General features: G+C 45.8%; 1 protein-coding gene across 1 annotated transcript in view; it reads right to left on the minus strand.

Moving 5' to 3' along the window:
* LDLRAD3 (low density lipoprotein receptor class A domain containing 3) overlaps positions 1-20,310 on the minus strand; it is a 110,878-nt gene extending 90,568 nt beyond the window's left edge. The window contains exon 1 of the mRNA XM_050711216.1: positions 20,252-20,310. Coding sequence (XP_050567173.1) covers positions 20,252-20,285 — 34 coding nt within the window. The 5' untranslated portion in view covers positions 20,286-20,310. The remainder of the gene's footprint in view (positions 1-20,251) is intronic.
* Between the last annotated feature and the right edge of the window lie 1,364 nt (positions 20,311-21,674).

Genomic DNA, 21,674 nt, shown 5'->3' on the forward strand with positions numbered 1-21,674 from the left:
CCATCTAGGACTTTCGCATCGTTCTCGCAATGATATTTTAGAGATTGCTGCTCACATACTGGTTTGATTCATCAGCAAGACATCACAAGGCACAAGTCTCTTCAAACATCATGTCCCAGGTCTATCCAAAGAGACTTAGCTTTTACTTTAGACTTGAGAGGTTTCTTTTATAAAAGATGGTGCACATTTGCCCCTTACTGGTAGCTCTGGTCATGTGTCCTCCACTAAGCAAGCCTCAGAGCAAGTTAAATGGGAGAATAAGATGGGACACGGGCATGACAGATGTATACAACTGGTTATTTAGCTGAAGTTGGGAATTTCCCATAATCACTACCAGAGACCTAGAAAATAATCACTTCGAGTGAAAAATAACAGTTTTTATAACCACCTATCTAAAATGTGATTTTCTCCTGTTCAAACAGAGTTCTTTGATGTGCTCTATGCAGTAATAATAAAAATATATACAGAAGGTAAAGCAACTCAGAATTTGCTGCATGGATTAGATTTGTGCTGCTTTCTATAAGCAAATCAATAACAGAAAAATAAATGGCATTTGCATTTTGTCAATGGGAAACATGCTGTTAGGAAGATACACAGCAGGGATTATATTGAAGTGAGAGGCTCATTGCTTTCACATGAGTTTAGTTTCACCTTATCTATTTCACTTATTCATTGTACCAGAAGCTGAGAGGAATTATGTTTCTCCATTACAGTGGAGCCCGTGTAGTGCCTCCAGGCAGACGGGATGTTAATGTGGGGTGGGCAGCGTGGGTGTGCGATCTTTTTGTGAGGCAGTTGTGACCGATTCTTCCCAGCAAATACTGCCACAGCAAGACACCATCCGTGCACACCATATATTACAAAATGCTTTCGAGCTTGCAGTAAAGTCCGGTTTGTTTGCAATACATGCAGTTATGAATTTTGGCTCTTTCAACAGTTGCTACGTTTAACACCACAGAGAGGAGTGAAGAATACTGGGACAAAGATGAGCAGAAAAGATTTAGGATAAAGCATAAAAACTTCCAATGCATGCATGAGAAAACTGAACGCTCCCCCTAGAGAGCTGGAGGCAACTGTGGCAGAGCTCTGGCCCAAGTCTCTGGAGCCACAGAAGAAACAGTTCAGAATTTAGTCGACGTGATGTAACAGCTTTCTTCCTTTTCCACTTTTCCTCTGATTCCTGCCAACTCCATTTCCTTTATTTCTTAAAATCCTCTGAACAGTATCCAATAAAGAAAAGTAGTACCTGCTTCTTAAATACCAATCCTTGCCTCAGAAAAAAATAGTAAGAAAAGAAAAAAAAGTTATGCTACCACACTCAAGGTGCCTATTAGACAAAAAATCTTGAAGAAAACTCTCATAGTATGCTCCAGCTAAGGAAGAATTATCCGTATATTCTGGGTGCCTCACTTAACCACTCGCAGCTTCCAAACCTGGATGTGTTTTAGTAGGATGGACCAAGAATGGGACAGACAGTGAGTTAACACAAATTATCAAGTTTCCAGTTAACTACAAAACCATTCTCACCTTAAGACTTCACTCAACATTTTTTGCAACAGGTATTCTTAAATGCGCCAAAACAAAACACAGGGAATCTCTCAAACCTTGCTATAACTTCATGCATCATTTTGCTGGGTAAACAATCCCCAAAAGCTCCACCTTCCCCCTGGCATCTGTCGCATTCATGCAGGCTGCAAGGAGTACTTTCCAATGAAGCTGGGGCAAAGGCATGTCCTGACACACAACACCAAACTGGCAAACGCCAGGAGCTGTGAAGCAAACCGATGAGCTGGGGAACTGCCTGCAGTTACAGGTGGGGCCTGGAGAGAACAGACTCATGAGTTTTGCAAAAACTTTCAACAAAATCAAAAGTCAATAATATTATAGGGAACTCAAGATACCTTGGCAGAAGACATGGCTTCTAAATATTCAATATTAAAGTTTTTGTTCTCAAAATGCCTATCTACTTGGTTCCATAACAGGATACGCTTAGTTTCAGACAAAAGCGAACTGAGACTTGGGATCCACTAAGTTTACGGATTTCCCAATCTTTTCTCAAGGTTCTAGGAAAGCAAGTGTTATCACTTGCGGTAGCTCCTGAGACGGACCATAAAAAGGGTTCCCGAATGCCTTGATGAATATGCTAATGAAGAAGCAGTTTCAGCATGTTGCCATTAAGGGTTAATTTTTAATTTTGCATCTCATTGGCTTAGCTGGGCATTGCCATAAATACCAACCCAGTAGATATAATTGCAAAGCAGGTGTGTCTGGCTCCAGTCACTCTAGCCATTTAGTGGCAATGAACGTCTGAAAATTGCAGGGTGTAAATTTAACTGGGTGGGTCTCACGTTGTGTTTATTTTACTGGTAGAGAATGTTATTTGATTAATCAGAATTAAAAGAAAGGTATATCACATTTCAGAAAAGCTTGTTTATTTTTTCCCCTACCTCTGGTTAGAAATAATAACAAGAAAAACCACCGTATTTACTGCATAATGACAAAGGCAGCACAGCTTGTGCATTGCTGAGTTTCAACAGTAATTTCTTTTAGGTCAGTGAGCAGCGAATTGCTTGTGCCGAGCAATGCCAAGATTTCTGCAAAGCAGCTATCAAATCTGGGAAAGATGAGGCAAGAAGGAAGAGACAACTCTGGGACAGAGGAGAACCTGAGCATATTTTCTTTGTAACAATCGTGTTCAAACCAGTAACTGGCTAGCTCTAAGGCTCTCTGCTACCACTTACACACACATTTGCACTTTCCTTCCTGTCCTTCCCACACATTACAACACATTACAAGGAATTCAGAAGACAACGAGAACTGTACATAATGGATGGTTTAAGGGCACTCTGCAGGTAATCGTGCTAGACTGACAGCCACTGCCAAAAAAACACAGACCACCAGCAAGCCTCTCACATCCCACTTCACTCAGGTGGGCAGCAGCAACGACAAGGCAAAGCGGTCTCGTGCCTCTGCATTTCTGAGAGCCATCACATCCGAGCATTGCTGCTGTCACAAGAACTAATTTTTTCTCAAGACAAGAAAAAAAAAAGCCTGGTAAACTAGGACCATCAATACTGATGTTTTCTCTTCTCTGAATCTGCTTCATTAGGATCACAGAAACTGGCCTCACGGGTAGGGCGCAAAGCTCTCTGAGGTAGTAGACCCTGCTGTGACTCCTGAAAATTAGTTAAAAGCTTAAGAAAGAGATCCAATACTTCAGGCAAGATGCAAGGCAAATAGGAAAAAGTGAAAAAGAGCAGACTTAAGCACCAGCAATTTTCCTCCCACAAAGGAAGTAGGAGGGGGCTTTCATTTAGCACATTTAGACGTAATCTTTCCTAAACTTACCTTTCACTTCTACTTCTGTAACGTGCTAGTGACACAAAGTGCATGGAGATCGGTACTTTAGCACAGAAGTCAACATTACAAAGTCAAAAATATTTGGTTGAGATGAGGAATCCTGCATTTAGATCATACCGACCATGAATTAGGGATCTTTTTTATTCTTATATGAAAAAAAAAAAAGTCACTGTCCTTTAAGACGCTTCCAAGAAAGGACACTCCTCTTAAACATTCCTTTCCTTATTGTCCTCAGAAACACTAATGCTGTGTGACACACTGCCACAGCAATTCAACAGGACGGCTACTCCAACCGTGACATTAGTGGAAGACAACACACGACGCTGCCCAGGGCACGGGACAAGCACAGCCAGGAGACAGTGACCTGGCTGGACAACCTGAGGCCCCATGCTGCACAGCAGGGCGGCTGCTCTGCGCCCAGAGACCCAGCCTGCTCCTTCCCGACAGGCCTTTGCTGGCCTGCATGGAAGAGGATGCTCTTTGGTTATGGTAATGTAGTAGAAAATTCAAGAACTAGAAGTGCTGAGGTTTGTGAAAGACACCGACAACTCACCCTGTTCTCCTCTTCGAGTCTGGAGGAAAGCCTGTCTGCACCTCGCACCACTTCGGCTGGAAGGGGCTCCTACCACCCTGGTGACTGGCACACAGAGGAGAGAGTCAAAAGTAGCTTCCTTCAGCAGTGCCTCATTAATAATGTAACCGCTAATGGCCATGTAACTGGAGTATTTGCAGGAAAAAATTAACTGCACGGTTGTCCATTATACTGAAAGCACTGATCTTCTAGTCTTTGCTTTCTGCTTAAGCAACAGGGCTTCTCTTTTGTTCACGGGTTAGCCCCTTCAAGAAAGGGCTAACATGTGCAGGTCTACTAATAAACTGAATTCGTTTTACTTAAATGTATACCACTCGAAAAGAAAAGGCAATGTGATTATTATGGGTCTTTCCCATCTTCCTAGCCTCCTATGCAATTAATTTTCACATATTCAAACACAATTTAGTCTATAACATGGATGTGCATAAATCCTTCCTTTCTATATCCTGTGGACTAGCTGAAAAATATAAAGGGAAAACTAAGATAGAGAAAACATAACGCAATGCTAAAACTTGTCCAGGACCCTAGCATGAAACAACTTCTTTCTTGGTAAAGAAGTCACAGGCTGTAAGTGCCCTATGCCATATTCATGTGCTTCTTATATGAAGCAGATGACACAGCTTAGCTAGCAACACTTAAATTATCCGCTAGCTCGTTACATTATGGCTTTATTTCCTCCAGATTTCCAGAGAGGCGAATTTAAAAGGAATGCTTTGAGTACTGACTACATGACAACCGATGACCGCATGAACAAACCTAACCAACGTGTTATCACCACTGAACAACACAAGCTAATTCCGCACGTGAGCCTAAAAAAGGGGCACCTCAACGTCTGTAACACAACATTATCCCAAACATGAATGTCCTCAAGCTGATGATAAACGTTCTTTCTTCCTTTCCACTGTCGCTGTGTGAGTGCCCATGGAGTATTTCTCAGTACGTTTCAGATAACCCTGCAACCAACTTGTTTCAGGAAGGGCCAGGCCACGCTGACACAACAGGCTCATGTACCTGGAGTGACGTTTCTCATCAGGCCCAGACGTAGCAGATCGTCACGTCGTTCAGTGTCTGCTGGAGCGGGGTGACACCACAACCCCTCCGGTACGTCAGCATACAGAAACCCAGCCACTGCTCCCCGTCCACCAGCCCACCTCAGGATGCCTCCTCCCGTTGCACCGGTCCTACACTGCAGTTGCCCCTTTGAAGCCATCAGAGTCACACTGGAGAAAAGGAGCACAGAGACAAGCATTCTGCTTGTGAAAAATGGAGGCTCAAGCCATTGGTACTCAGGCTTTAAAATTACTATTTTCCTCCTCCTCAATTCGCTGCCTAGAGAAGTCCGCAATAAATCTTTCCATGAGTTTTTAAAAAACATATCTTTAGGAACACACCGCGCAGGTGCATGCCTGCTTGCAACATCCCAGCCACACCAAATTCAAGTCAAACTCCCAGTTTTAACAACAGCTTCACAAGAAGCAGCAGTACCTTTTATGTCCAATTATTCTCTTCTTCCTCTGACGAGAGGTAAGAGTGACACTGTGTGAAGAGAACAAATTACAGCTGGCTAAAATGATTAACTTCTTTCCGTTTCAATGAAATTTCATCTTTTGAAATATGGTTTTAGAAGCCAACATTTTTTAAAGAAAACTTGCTGACTGGAAATTGAAGAAATGAAGTAATCTTTAGGAAATCTCACAAAGCAGCTTAGTGATGCTGATGTTCTTTCCAGCCCTGTCATTTCAATGAAGTTTAAAGACACCAGAACACCTGAAAACAAAAAGACTCATTTCTGAGAATCAGGTCGTCGATAAACAGGGAGTTAACCCACTGCAATACATTCATGTAGGCTCATTTGAAGAGCAGAAGAATCTGGACACGCAGCCCCAAAAATGTACAAAATAATAATAAAATAATTCTCGATCTGTGTTTCAGATAGAGCTAAATCTGTTTGCAATCTATGTAAGTTCATACAAAAAAAAAAAAAAAAAGCAATACATTCCTCTTCCAGTGCCTCCTGGGCAAACCAGACTCAGATAAAACACATGCTCTGGAGACTGTGCTATTTATTAGGCCGTAGCACAGCCTTTGGGAAGGATTCACATGGCTGAATCCTACCCAGGTGTTAAGCAGTTCGGATTCTCTACGATAGACAACGCCCTGAACTAAAAGTGATCAGAAGATAATGTGATTCAAGTCCTGTTGTACCTGCTTACCTTTGGACAGGACAATGAACTGGGAAAAGAAAAAAAAAAGCTTACAGTAGCACTAGGGAATAAACTACTCAGATAAACCAGAAGTCCTTTCCCACCTCTCATTTCTAAGCATGTGAGACTGTCACACCACACCGCTTCCTCATTTTTATTTTATTCCATACCCTACACGGTACAGAGCCTACCCTATGCTAACAAAAACAAGCACCACATATTTTCCTGGACGTCTATTTTAAAGTTCCCCTCTCCAGCATCCAAACTGCTGCCAGAAGAGAAACCTGCCATTCTCCACGCTGGAGACTGGAGGCACTTGCCCTTTCACGGCTGGGAAACGCTCACGGCTAGGAAGGAGAACCTGCCTAATTCCCAGTCTGTGTCTGATGGGGGAATCTGAAATGCGATCCTCACAAAAATACGGCAAAAATAAAGTACAGCTGACATCTATCCCAACTTTGATGGAAAACCATCAGAAATACCCTACATGATTCAAAGCAGGGCTATTAAAGCGACAACTGAAACAGCCATCTCAGCCAGGCTTATCGACAACAGCATCGGACCAAGCGGTAGAGCTTTAAGCACTTTGAGCACCAGCAGGAAGAAAACTCATCAGTCCAGGAGGAGCCTCTGTATATGAACACGCGAGAGAAACAGAGGTGGCTCGCAGTGACGGCGTGTGCCATGTGTGCAGGTCTGAGCCCTCGACTCCAGCCTGCCTGCAGCCCAGCCCTTCAGGGACGCTAGAGATTCAAAAACATCCCCAACTCCATTTGATGCCGTTTGCCTCATCCTTTTTGCAAGCTCCCCAGCTTTATTGTGGCCCTGGGGCAAAGCATCCAGGGAAGAAGAATGAGAAGGCAAGTGGACAACTCCCCCGTGAAGCATCTGCCAAAGCAGTGGAGTCAAGCTGACAGGGGACGCTTCCATTTCCTCACGTCCTACTTACCAAATCAATCAGAAACCAGCTCCAGCAATTAAGTGGTAATGAATTATTGATACCACTCACTTTGAGGAACTCAGCACTTACCAGCGTTTATGAAAACGAAGAAATTGAGGTGGGTAAGTGGCACCACCATCTGAAGCAAGGCACGAGGAGGCAGACAGCAAGCAATCCGCCTCACGTCACGTTATGCCTGTCAAGGATCAGCGTTATCTCCAGGATGTTATCTCAGCTCTGTTTGCACATGATCACACAACACCCTGATTTGTGTCCCGCTCTACCCATTTGTAAAAAATTCGCACTTCAGAGAGGCACCGTGAGCGCTTCATGTACAAAATTGAGTAATTTCAGTAACTACTGCAACCTACCACTTTTTCAGAGGAAAGAGAAGACTGTTGTTCAAAGGAAAAGGCAGCAGAAAGGGAAGGCAGGGAAAAAAACACTTTTAAAATGTGATCTACAACATATGTTCAGTGGCAGGATTTGCCCTGAGGAAGCGAAGGTGGTCTTGAAGCCCTACTATTTCAAGAAACTTCAAGCCTGTGCAGAGCATGCCTGCAAATGAGCTTTTTTTTTTTTTTTTTGCTAATGCAAATAAATTCAACTATGAGCCCAGTAGAAAGACAAGAAATTGAGTCTTGGATTCAAAACACTCCTGCCAGCCACTCGAGGCTGCCAGTAATGCCACATGGGCCTATTTCCATTGCTAGTGCATAAAAGTAATGTAGGAAAGAGAACTCAGGCCTCTCTCACCACACCTCACACCTGATCCTTCCACTGACGCCATTATTTAGTTGTACCATTAAAACCAAACAGGCAGAGGATGGCATAGACATTCACCTCACACTGTGTTATCCAACCTGTGGAGCTGACAGCCCCACATACTGTCTATGCTCACTTATTTCAGCCTCTCACTCCTGGAGCTTCACCCTCAAAAGCAGCACGAAGCTGGGCCAGGCGCAGATTCAGCCCCTCACGCCGGCAGCCGCATCTCATCTGACCCGCGTTAAACAAGCGCTGGTGTAACGCGAGTGTGCCGACTCCTAATCCGCTCCCCGGCAGGAATGCCAGCGATGTGAGCTCCAGGAGGAGGAAGATTAATGTCAGGACTTGCGGCACAGCCCAGCCTCATCGACAGGATCCCTTTCAGGAAAGGGCAGCTTTCTGAGTGGAATTTGAGAAGACCGGAGACAGGGTTCAGCCCTACCACAGATGCCTCGTGTGATCATATTACTGTGCTTTCCTTGGCTTCAGCTTTCTTTATCTGTTAATGATTACTAATGCTCTCCTATCCCATGGGAATGCTGCAGGCATCCATAATTTATGTTTCCATGCTACTCAGATGCTAAGGAGATGGGTACCTGAAGACATACACTGATCAGCAGCTTTCCAAATAAGTAAACTGCTTTTGAAGGAGCATCATTAAAAAAGCGCAACGTATCAATATCAAAAGCCCACGGCCATATCTTGAATAATTTATTCCTCGGTAGTAAACAAGCAAAGTCGTATGCTGAAATCTTTGAGCAGGTATGCAGCTAAAACCCAGTTCAGGGATTGTGATTCAGAAACAAGCACCCCCCTGTAACACACCAACCTCACCTCCCCGAGCCCCCGCCTGCCCAACTACCAACAAGACTGCTTGCACAGTGACTCTAGAGGTAAGTGAGCCCCTGAATCTAGTAAATTCAAGTCATTTTACATACAGAAGTTAACTGCCTTCTTTTATTTGCGCTCACTGGGGCTCGATAAGAACCCCTGCTATGGTGTTAATTTTTGGTTTTCTGTTGCACGCGTACATACCTACATTCACTTGTGTTTAATGCTGGGCATGCTTTGGAGGAGAAAGGAACAACCTGGGAAGCCTGTTTAAAAACAGATTAGGAATCTGTATGTTTCACCTTCTCCAAAACAATTGCGCCCTGGAAACATGCAATGACTAGCTCATCCTATAGCTGCTTACACCGAGGGTTTAATTTTGACAGCTGAGCTTGCTCTCACTCCAGGCGCTCTCTAACCAAAATATTCACTACAGCATTTCAATAGCACATTTTTTTCCAAAACAGGCCAACACAGTCCTTCCAATCTGAACCAACACTGGAATACTTCCTAAAACTGTGCCAAGTTCGGTTTCTTACAGGAATACGGTCGCTTGAAATGCTCGAGTCTGCAAATCTGGCCCTTGCCGGTACAACGAGCTGCGTGTTTGAAAAGGTGGAAAGAGGGCTCTGCTTCCCAAAAGGCACTTTCCCTTTGACTTATCTCCTACCAGACGTGCTTCCTGCCCCAAACAGAAATAATCACCAGATATTTCAGAAGTCTAAGTCACGCAGGTTTAATTTTAACAGGATCTGACAGGCCTTATGCAGGTCTCTTTGGGCTCTATACAGACCCAGAGGAAGTCACATTGATTGCTTCTTAAATGGGAAAGTCTGCTCACCGAGGTGGGCAGTCTAATTTTGCAACTGTTGATGAGCAAACAAATGAAGCAGCAGCACTGCAGGGAAAAAATCCGCTAAACCGTGCTTTACAGGCTGAACACAGCTTCCTCTTGAGACCACTTCCAAGGAGCAGCGGCAGTCACCAGGCAAGCAGTTCCAGACTCAGCCTTGGTTAGGGCAAGAATATCCTGCCAGTGATCAGGACTGCTTTTTGTATTTTCAGATTTTATTTCACGCAGCTAATTGGCTATTAAGCTTCAATAAGGTGGACATTTATCTCCAGATAACACAAGAAAATTAGAAAGTAAGCAGCCTGAGGCTACGCTGAAGACTGTTAACCAAATAGCAAGCCAGAGCTCCATTAAAACAATTCATCAGAAAGCCTATATAGTCCCTTGGCAGATTTTCAAGGATCCCATTAGAAATTTTAAGGACACCCAATCCGATTAGACTCTGAACTCTACCTCATGTAGCAGTCATTAGTAAGCAGAGAGCCCTTAACTTTGAAAGCTTGAAAGTTTTCAAAGCTGATTCAAGAAATTAGAGCAGAAATGCCCGCTGTCTCTACTATGGATAGTCTGTGCAAGAACAGCAGGAACTTCCTACCTTGTATAAAAGGTGAGCCTGATGACCAGGTATAGCTGTGCAAACCAATGTCATCAAGTACACCCCTAAATCTGGGTGGTCCCTGTTCACGTAACTAAGAGACAAATACCGGTAATACCTTACCTCAGGAGAGCAAACATCCAGGAACTCCGATTCAGGAGTTCTCCACGAAATATCTACTAATATCTTAATCTTAGCTGTTGCAAAGGACAGGCATTTCAAAAGATCACGTGAAGCTGCAGTGCAAAGAGGGAAGTATACTATAAAATATTTTGTTTCTATATTTTATGAAAATTGGAAGGAGGAAGAAAAATTATGGTCTTATCCTTAATGGACACGTAATTCAAGTATGAAATAAGGTCACTGCAACTGTTCTGGACTCTCTTTTGGAAGATAAAGGTTGCAACTGAAAAATGCTTCTAAAAAGCCGAAATGTGATGCTGTCAGCAATCCTCACGGGAAAAAAGGAGCTGACAACATCACTCTACCTCAAACTTGCAATTCAGAAGCTAACACCCCTCATGGAAGATTTTTAGGGTTTAACCGGTACTGCCAATTTGTGAGTTTATGAAGTTTATAAATAACACTAGAAAGTCTACCTGCAATGTCATTTTCGTCTTCTGTTACTCTGTTAGTCACACAGCTCTTTGGCCAGAAGTACACTCCCGATTTGTTCTTTGCACCTGGTGGTTCTTTCTTCAAGAAGCAGTAAGGAATTGGCTCCTGAAGCTCACGCACTGCTTGCAGATCAGCAGGGGAGTCCTCAGACTGACTGCAGACGGACAAATACTTGCGGTTTGTTTTTGAGCTCAGAGACTGAAAAATTACAGGGCATCCTTTTTCTCTCACTTTCATGCTTGCTGACATCCAAAGCTGGTACATCCACAAGATTGAAAATGCCAAACAAGTGGAGGCAGATCTGACCTTTTCAGAAGGGGCCAGCAAACAAAAATTTCTTAGAGAACGTAAATTAGAATTCCAACAGGACTTGATTAAATAAAGGGCAGGTTTAACATGCAAGACCTCAGTTGCATGGTAAAGTGAGTGCTCCATTCATTTAAAAGTTCAACATGTTTTTGTTTTTGCTTTAATACAATTCTACCTGTTATTCCAGAGAGGCTTTTATTTTGGTCACAATCCTGCACTTGAAATTCAGCCAGCACTTCATTAAGACACATAACTAACATCAGCCACGTGGATTTTTTTGGGCCCTCTCCACCTTCTTTCCACCTTTCAAAAGGTTGTCTTAAGAGAAAAAAAAAGAAGCCTATTTTGAGTTTGAATAGACTGCAATCAACACAAACACACTGCTGTTGCTTTCTGTTAGCCAATTTTGAATTATGCCTAATTAGTTTAATGACATAGTCTTTTAAAACTGATTAAGCCGTAAGTATAGTTCTTCCAGACTCCAGGATTTGCCAAGCGCCGTTTGCATTCTGCCAGCCTGAGCGGATCTCGATCTCAGCGTCTGTATTGTGTCTTCCCGGCTACCCAAACGAGCAAAGCCGTCGACTCTGTTTCATAACGTGCCAAGTCCCCGATAAGGCATGTTTCTTATCATTGTTCAGGTCATGGAAGGTTGTCGGATCCCCAGCCCCAAGATCAGCATCCTGACAAATCTCAGGGAGCCCCAAACTCCTCAGGTCAATAGCTGCTCTCCTCAAGACAAAACGCATGTGGTACAGGTTCCAGTTAGACCAAGTATTTGCTTTAGTGGCCTGCACTCCCACCCGGCTCTGGAAACTGCCTGTTTTCAGCCCTAGCCACAAGCACAACTTGTGCCATTGACAGGAGACCGGTTAGCAAGCTGGAGGAGTTATTTTGCCTTTGAAGTTCATTGTCATTGCTGCAACGTGTTTCCTTCCGAGGTTTTAAGTGCCGAGTCTATTAATTTATCTATCCACGAAGAACTGATGTGCTTTGGCACATCAAGCAAAGCAGGGATTCTCTGCATATTTAACAGCCCGAGGAAGCGGTCTAGCACATTTTGTATCAGTCTCTCCAGCAGTGCTGACATTCACAAAACATTGAGCCATTTAGACACGCACACCTTGCGTTGTGTGGCAAGTAAATATTAACTGAACTTCATAACTAATCACTGAGAAATTCATTAATCTGCTCAAGAGGCACTATGCACCTGTCAAACCGCGTCGAGAAGCCAGGGAGAGCAAGGCCCCGCAGCCTGCTCTGAGCAAACACCACCTTCCCCAGCCACAGCAGGAGCTTCGCATAGCCTGTGCCTTCACAAAGTGCTGGATAAGGGGAAGGACGGATAAAAAGGAGCAAGTTCAGCGCCATAAGCTCATCCTGTGTGTCAAAGGCTCCTGTATCAGTGATATCACGTTCCACTGAATACGCAACGTGAGATCCAAATCAAAATGCAGGTGAAGTTGAGCACGGCCTGATAAAGGCGGTGTCTCGACCTGCTGCTCGCTACCAACACGAACTGGGACACCGGTGTGCAGCCACAGAGCCAGAGGGGTGCAGAGCACTAGGAGACAAGGGAAAGAGGACAACTCCGAGCTGCAAGGTTGGCCTATAGAATCATACAGCCCTCCTACGTATACAATCCTAGCACGTAGGTATAGGAACAAGAAGCGTACGTTGTCAGCTTTTCATTTATAAGCAAGTACAGAGTCAGAGGCATGAGGAGGAAGCCCGTGCCTAGAACTAGCACCAACAGGTACAATTTTGGGTGAAGTCACGAGGCACAAAGGAAAGAAGACAACGGGGTACCAAGGTACATGTAGGAGAGAGGTAAGAAGATTCAGGGACGGAGAGAAGCAAAGGGAGACTAAGTCATCAAAACGCAGCTACAGAACAAGAGAACAGGGACACAGGAAGAGAAAGAAAGGAAAAAAAGTTTTAATCTGACAAGAAACGGATTCACAGTCTAAGAAATAGCAGCTACGCTTAGCCGCAGAGCGCTAGCTAAGCTTATAGAAAGACGTAGCCCCTGACATAACTTCCCCTTGCGTCAGGAGAACAGCAGCAGAACACCAGAAGGCTGTATTGCAGCCCCCAAACTCAGAAACACAACCCTGGGGGCAATGGCCACGCTCCCTGCGAAGGGAACCAGTGGGCACCAGTCGCAGGGTCAGCACGGGGCGCTGCTGCACAGCAGGCTGCCCACAGAGCCCTCCGGGCAAGCAACAGTGCTACCAGTTGCCAGCTCTTGCTCTGCCTTACAAGAGGAAAACAACGTGCAACTTGCCAATTGTATGGATTTTCATAATTGTGTCAGTGTGTTTATATCGTGTTTCATGTTATGCTAAACCTGAAACTCTTCTGTTTGAAGAATCGTAATGACTAATGAAGAATCTGTACTGTAACAGCAACAACAAAAAAAGAAGAGAAAGGAAAAACAGGAATACCTGAGAAAAATTCATAGTGTTGAGTAAACTACTTACGTTGTACCCAACTGCTACCAGCTGTAGGGAACATGTCAAGGAGAAGAGCTATTTTGAACTTTAGAAACATGTCTGTAGTTATCTGCAGCATGTAGCTCCTGACAAAAATTAGGGATCCACAGTGCTAATAGCTTGAAGGAAGGCTGGGAAGAGAGAGATGGTTCCCAAAAACAAAAACAACAACCTGTGTCAAAGTCACGCCGCAGTCAGGCGCACAGCCCGGAGAACAAGGCGCGGCTCTAAGAGCCAGAAGAGCTCTGCCCAGCACAGCGCCAGTCTTCCACCGACACAGATTTGGCTGGCAACAGGGCTCTGCCAGGAGCTGTAAGTGTCATCTTAATTGCTCATAATTTAGCTAATAAATTTGTGCAAAATATATAAAGCAAGAAGACAGACTCCACGGAATGAGGGAAACAGGGCAGGAAGGAGAAAGTGATACTCAAGTAGGCAGAATTCACACTTCAATATTTAATGGGACTGCAACCTACTTGCTACAGTAGCCTTGCTGTACTTTATCAAAAACAGATAAAAACCACTCAAGAAAACATTACTTAAAATTGAACTCTTTGTCCCACAGCCGCGGTTATTTCAAAATACACCTCACCTAACCTACCTTGACTGGTCCAATTGGTTTCCATCTGATATTTGCAATAAAAAGAACCCAGAACCAAAGAAAAAACAAATCTCCATTTATTTTTCCCCCTCATAATAAGCCATCTCAAATACGAAAATGTCTGCTAAGAGGATGAAAGGTAACATCACAACACCAGAGACTCACGGCAAGGTGTGGAACCTGGGGACATTTTCTTTAATTTAAAGAAGAAAGAAGTCAGGATCTCTGCTAAAGAGAAAAAAAAGATACACCACTAAAAATTGAGTAATTGTATTTTGGGCCTACTGAAAAAATGGTATTTCAAAACACAACAGCACACTTCAATCATCTGCAGCCTAAGCACTTCACAATCGTTAATAAATTAAGCCTCACAGGCCACCTGAGAGGTACAATACCCATTTTAAAACGGGAATGCCCTGGCTAAGAGACGTTCAGGAGCTCCCCGATCTGGCTAAGAGGCATGATCTGCCAGGGGTTCACCAGCCCCTAACCCTAACTGATGCTGCACACCTGGGTGAAGGCTCACCCTCACAGAAGAGATGATTTTGGCAGCGTGCCACTGCCACATCACTCTACCTCGGTTCCCTGTTCACCTGGAGGTGTATCACTTAGCGACTCACACAGCTGCTCACTCACACACAAAGCAGCTCTACCTGGTGTGTTTTAATTGTGCTCAAGTTCACAGCTGGTCAGGCCATCGCAGGAGGAAGGCTTAAGAAATGCAATGGAGAAGGTCCTGACCAGCAACCCTCCTGCAAATCGCTTCCATTTTTATTTCACTCACCTGGGCCACACGGGTTACCTACCACGTTACCCCCCAGCCCCTCCACACACTTCTCACCCTACCAGGAAGCCTCGCTCTTTGCTCTCAGACTTTGCAGGGCATGTTTCTGTGAGCCGCAGCTAAATCAGAGATCTAACTCCACAGGTTTCTCTGCAATCAAGATACGGCTATCTGTGCAGGCAGCTGAGAACAAGAATGAACAAAGAGAGCAGTGGCTTTGTTTAGAAACCTCCTCACTACCTCACATGTGCAAATTAAAATACACCAAAACCAATTAGCATTACATCATCTTTTTTCCCTGAAAAGGACTCTTTTGACCTGACAGACAACACTGCATGCAACGTAAGGCTTGCTCGAACTGGCTCTTAATCTGACAGGTTTACTGTGCAAGAGGATCCATGAAAAAAAAAAAAAAAGGCAGGCTCAGACAACATGATCAAGTTACTGCAGCTTAACAAGTTTTTACATGTCAAATAAGTATCTGGATACACAATCTTAGTCCACGCCAAAAGCAGTGTAAAACTCACAGACTGAATCTTTCATTCATCATGTATAAGTTAAAAGTTTCATTAGAAGAGATGTTAATTTAGTTAAATGTTTTTCTGCAGAACTGTTTGCCCTTTTTTTTTTTTTTAATAAAGACATACAAGCTCCCCCTCAAAAATTCTTCAGCATTCAGTAAATTTACGATAAACTGATTATACTAATGGCTGACTATAAAATTACCTTCAGCCATGATCTACTTACATTTCAGGCAAAGGGCAGTCTGTCATTCAGTTTTTCATTTTAGAGACACTTCAAAATGCATCTCATCATTAAAACTGGTTTCACTTGAAATATTCCATTCTGCATCTTAGCATATCTTGTTAGGAGATCTTGCCAGAGCAGGAGAGTTTTGCTTTAATATTTAAAAAGACAAAAAAAAACAAAAAACAAAAAGAAACAGAAGAAAACCAACCAGCTACTAAGATATAGATTTTTTTTTCCTTCCTCATCTTCCAAATCTACCTGCTGACAATGAAATTATTTCCAAGTTCAGGCTCTGAAGACACCAGTTTAAATACTCATCACAGAGTGCCTGCCACCAAAGGTAGGAAGGACATCCACAGCTTGTCTGCAACAGGTAGGGCAACCGAACAATGACAGCCTCCAAGGCTTCCTACCACTTCATAAAAGTCATCACGTGGCTTCCACAACAGAAATACTGAAATTTAAAGCACGGCTGTCATCACTACAGACCTCACACTAGAGATTTTTCAGGCCTGCTACATTACTGCATTTCTGGCTGCGCAGACAGCAACCACAGGACAGGGTGTCACGGAAGCTATTCTGCTAAGATTTATTGGCTTAAACAAACAAACAAAAAACAGAAACCAAAATCTGTCCCCAGGTGATAAATTAATTTTGCATCAGTCCTTCCCAGACCACTGCCCTGAAACAGAGGGATGCCTGAACCTCTGCTCGTTCCACCATCACTGTCTAACAAACCATCACCTGCTAGACAGTCTTCCAGATTTACAGCAAAGGGGGGAGCCATTTTATTCCTCACCTGGTAGATAATCAACATGCAAATGGAAGTAGGATGCCAGATTACTGCTGTCACAACAAACGTGTTATACTACCACCATGAATTTTTTTCATCCAAAGAGCTTGCTAGCCTCTTGGTGAAACAGGCTCTGCCGACTGATGGTAAGCTTAAACATTTTATTTCCCATTTGTACAAAAGGTGCATTTTTACAATCTGCTTTACAGTTAACAAGCTCCACCTCCTATCCCAATATGTGACTGCAACGTTGCAGCCACACACTTTCAGCCTCCCAAGCCCAGGCACCTGAGGCTACTGCTGAGACCGCGCTGTCCCACGCAGGGCGGCTGGAAGCTCCTGGGCCCTGCAACTCCCCACAGCCCAGCAGCAATGGGAAACTTACAAAACTCTAGTCAAGGACACGTTTGTTTCCCTGTCACTATCAGAAGTCCCTGACATTAACATGAAACGCACAAAATAATCATCTACTTACTTGAGTCCTTGCATCACAAACTGTACTTACGAGAGTAGAGCCTGGCAACCGTTCGTACCCCGAAAGCAAAGGAAGCAGAGACAGACTTTGCAGCACACGGTGGTTTGGACAGCAACAGAAGGAGTAGGGTACCAGTTGTCTAAAAAGAAGTCTTTAGACACCAAACGCCCCATAACCAGCAAGTGACCTGAGAGAACCTGCCTGTGGGCCCTATCTCCTGCTAGAAATCCCAGGCATCCTCCCCAGAAGGGACATGGAGCTTGTCACCAAGATAGCACCTCCAACTGCTCTCACCATGACTGCTGGCAGGTTTACTCCTCCAGCAAATATCCAATGCCTCTTGTGCAACACCTCTCTTCTATTAGTTTGCCAAGCTGGCAGTTTCTTGACTTGCCAAAGCTACTACAAGAATCCTTGTTCGTCTCTCACGTACCCATGTGCTACACCACTCCGCAGCTTCCCTACGTAATGAAAGAGGAAAACACTGGTTATTGACTCACTAGTCCCAGTCTAAGAGTTTTTAAAAGGACTGTATGAAGAATTTGAAATGAATGTACTGTATGCACAGGACAGACACGTGTCTCCAAGTACAGAGCGGTTTTCTTGCTCTCTTTATTTATACAGCAACAGAGCTGTAAAGCCCTTCAGCTCCCATGCGGCATATGGAGGTTTTCAGCAAAGCAATTCTACCAAGGCAGTACCTCTGTACGTCACTACAAATGAACACCTGCACAGGGAAATCTCAGGTATTTCCTTCGTAGCAGATGGAAGTTTTAAGCTAGTGGCCATTACACAATGCAGATTATGGATGGGGTAACATTACTCTTCAGCAGCTTTCCACCCCTACTTGGTTTTGGGGATGTTGTTTCTTTTCCAAGCTGTTGAGATGTAGTGGCAAATTGCGATGACAGCACACGAGGCCCTGCACTTTTACGCTTTGTGTAGAACAAGGTCTGGATGCCAATGGCATTAGTTCAAAAGACTCAGGGGAGCAGGAAGAAAAAGCCTCCCCCTAAAGCAGAGCAGGTTGAGTGCATTTTAAGAGGTATAATATCTATACTAGGTATTTAGAAAGGTCTTCGCAATGGACTGTGACATCCTGGAGACCACACGTCGGAATTCCAGCTGTGCACTGCATTCTGACTCCCCAGCCTGCTGAAGACTGACATTCGTAAGACTACTTCACACCTAAAACAGGAACAAGTTTTGTAGTTGCCAGAAGAAACGCAATCTTCCTTTTCAGCTCACTTCGTAACCACACTTTTTAAAAGCAGTTCATTCAGCTAAGTATGTGCGGCTCCTGCCATCACTTCCCTCCCCAACAGGCAACGCACTCACGGATGCCTGTTTCCCAACTAAATGCTCTACACTAACTTAACCTGATAGTGTTGTTACAGCCTAGGCCAGTAACGGGAACCCTTGCAGGATCTAACCCACAACCAGGAACCCCCGAGCGGACACGGAGACAATGTAAAGCACTGGGAACCGGGTCTGAGCACGGCACAAAGAAGGCAGCGGGAGGGGATCGGAGCCGAGCACTACCTGGGTATACGGGCAAGAGCACAGAGAGATGAAAGAGCCTGGGTGTGCTCGCATGTGAGAGCTTGATGGGACTTGAAATGAGGTGGGGAGTGGAAAAAGAAAGCAAGGCAGGCGAGGACCTCCTGCACTGGGTGCAGAGGTTGCAGCTGCAGATCAACAATCTCTTTCTAATCAGTCCTCAGTAAAATTAAACCAGCCCTGTGTTAAGTTCACACTATGTATCGTGACAAGATAAAACGCTTCCCATGCAGATAAGGTCTTTCAGGAGCAAAAGCAGTATTCGATCCAACTATATTATTGAGAAAAAAGATTCAAATGAAGTACTGAACTTTGCCTTGCAAATCTTCACTGACACAAACCAAGTCACCAGTTATTTCTGCAAGCTAACAGGAACGATTGTTTAGGCAGAGACTTGAATCAGCGTTTATTTTCTGTTAACTGAAATTGATCCCCAGGGCTTCAAAGTTTCCGATCTGTACCCAAAACAGACTCAAAAGGAAAGAAATACTTTCAGGAGTTATCAAAACTAAAATTCAAAACAGAGCGAAGGCTGGGCAAAGACAAACTAATTCTCCCTGCGGGAAGGTTACAGGGGTGCCAAAATATACAGAGGAAGAAACATTTTTAAAAAATCCCCAAAGACTCAATACTGCAGTCTTCAAAAGGAAAACCGAACGCATTTAAGAAGTTTCAGAAAACTCTTTGAATCTGCCCCAAAGTAAGCCAGGGACTCTGGTTAAATAACTGCAGCCTGACTCTTGTGCAAGAGCATCAGATCAGCGTGCAGACGGAGCACAGCGCTGACTTCCAGATGAGAAACAGGTCTTCGTGGCCAGGGCCCGAGGGGAAGGCGGACGAGAACACGGGCTGGGGGCGCCTGGGAAGCCTTCCTCCGTTCAGACAGGGATCTGGTAGCACGGAGCCCTCCGTGTTAACCTGAGGGTGATACCGCACGCAAATCCCTTCAGCACATGGAAGCGCGTACCTTGCTGTGAATAATTGGGTGAAATTTTGGCAGCGTTTCTGTAGTCTAATGGAACTTAATAAGGAAGAAGGCAACACAACACAGATAAACAAAGCCAGGCTTTGCCTGAAGGCTTCCAAATAAGGCACTGCTGGGATAATTTTGAGAAGGGACCCGAACCTACACGACAGTTAGGCACAGAGCATCTGAGGCTCGCAGTTATGCAATTTCAGAAGTGCAACTTCTACTGCACCTCTTCTCCTTCCAGACATCTAAACCGGACCCGGTCTGAAGTTTTACTGTAGGAGCTGTGAAACTTCGAAGTTCTTCATGACAACAAATATCCTTCAAATAAACGAAACAGAGCTTTATAACCGGGGTTTTACCCACTGCAAGGGGCAACTCCAAGCACGGAAACAGGCTGCCCACGCCTGCTGGGCAGCCGCCGGCCACGCGCCCGCTGCGGGAGCGGCTCACACCTGCAGCAGAGCCGGGCAGGACACCCGCGGACCCCACCCCGTGACAGCCACCCCCGGAGCGCACCGCCCGAGCAAAGCGGGGCCGGGTCCCGGGGCACGACCGTCCCGCCGGGCAGCCCCCCGGCACGGCACGGCCCCCCCGGCTCGGCCCGCCCGGGGGAGGAGAGGGGAGGGGAGGAGAGGGGAGGGGAGGCCGGCGGCCCCCGGCCCGGCCCGCCAGGCGCCGCCGGGAGGCGGGAGGCCCCGGCGCCCTCCCCCGCCGCGCCGAGCCCACGCCGCCCCCCGCGCCCGCACTCACCCGCCGAGCCCAGCAGCAGCCACAGCAGCCACATGGCCCCGGCGCCGGCCGCTCCGCGAACTTCGGGGGCTGCTCCGCCGGCCCGGCCCCCACGGAGCCTGCGGCCGGGGCGGCGGGCGGGGAGGCGGCGGCGGCGGCAGGGCCCGGGGGCGGCGCCCGCTGCCGCCCCGCCCCGCCGGGCTCCCCGGCCCCGCCGAGGCCGCCCCGCCGAAGCCCCGGGGCCCCGCTCCGCACCTGCCCCGCGGGGCCGCCGCCGGCCGCGGGGAGCCGGGAGGGAGCCCCCGGCACGGCGCGGGTCGGGAGGGCCGCGGCCCTGCGCCAGGCTGCCCGCAGCGCCGCTTCGCTCACGCGGCCTCTCCCGGCCGCTTGGATCAGAGATCCACAGAATGGTGAATGTTGGGGAAGGACCCCCAAGATCATCTGGTCCAACCGGCTCCCTACCACCAGTGTCACCCACTAACCCATGTCCCTAAGCACCACGTCCAAGGCACCTTCCTCTCCACAGCCCCCTCCCACCACTTCCATGTGTGTGCCCCTCACACCTTCACCCCCCAGTTGTGAAACAGACATTTTCATTACAGCCAGCCAAACAGAGCTACCCAGGAGGTTTAATACCCTCATAAAAAATGTAGGAAACTTCCAATTGCGTTTCCAGTGTATGGGCCCAATCCTCACCCCGCTTGCCTTCAATAGGAGGAGGCGCAGGCCTTCCTTTAAGGAACATTAGTTTTCAGTACATAATGACCGAAAGCGAAGAAGCCCACATTAGCTTGTGAGCCGTTCTGCTTTTATGGGAAAATCGCTGTCTCTTCATTAAGTGGTACCTTTTTGTTGTAAAGTATTCCCCCGTGTGCGGCAAGTACATAAGTAGATCTGCGTGTGTACAGAATAAAGTTTAACTCTCTAAAAAGCTCGCAGCCTGTATTTAATGGCTGAGGAGAAAGGCTTAGTGCATACGTTACGTTAGCTAAGAATTAAAGCCAGTTCATAACAGTAAAAAGCTGCCAAATGATTTCTAAAACTGTGCTCAGCTAATCTGCACAAAAATACCCTCTCAGGCAGGATTCTTAAAAGTTGTACTTAATGAAGTCAGAGGAGCTTGTGGAGATTTCTTGATAAGAATTTCACATCATTTAAAAGGATGAATGCAATTTTTTATTCAAAACAAGAGTTTCTTTTGAATATCTACACCTAGCTTCTGTTAGTTGGGTAATGGTGTTTTAACCTCTAGCAGCTAACCCCCAGGGGGAAGTCTGCCTGGGACCTGGTTTCCAGAAGCCGGGGGCGAGCTGGAGGAGCGCTTTCTGACCTCCAAGGGACACGGCATCCCTCCGTCTGGCAGGACTCGATCCCCAGCCCGTCCCCCCAGCAGGGGTTCCCCATGTGCCCACCCAGGGAGCGTGATCCCACCGTTCAGCTGGCT

This window comes from Cygnus atratus, chromosome 5 (assembly GCF_013377495.2).
Source record: "Cygnus atratus isolate AKBS03 ecotype Queensland, Australia chromosome 5, CAtr_DNAZoo_HiC_assembly, whole genome shotgun sequence".
NCBI classification, from domain to species: Eukaryota; Metazoa; Chordata; class Aves; order Anseriformes; family Anatidae; genus Cygnus; species Cygnus atratus.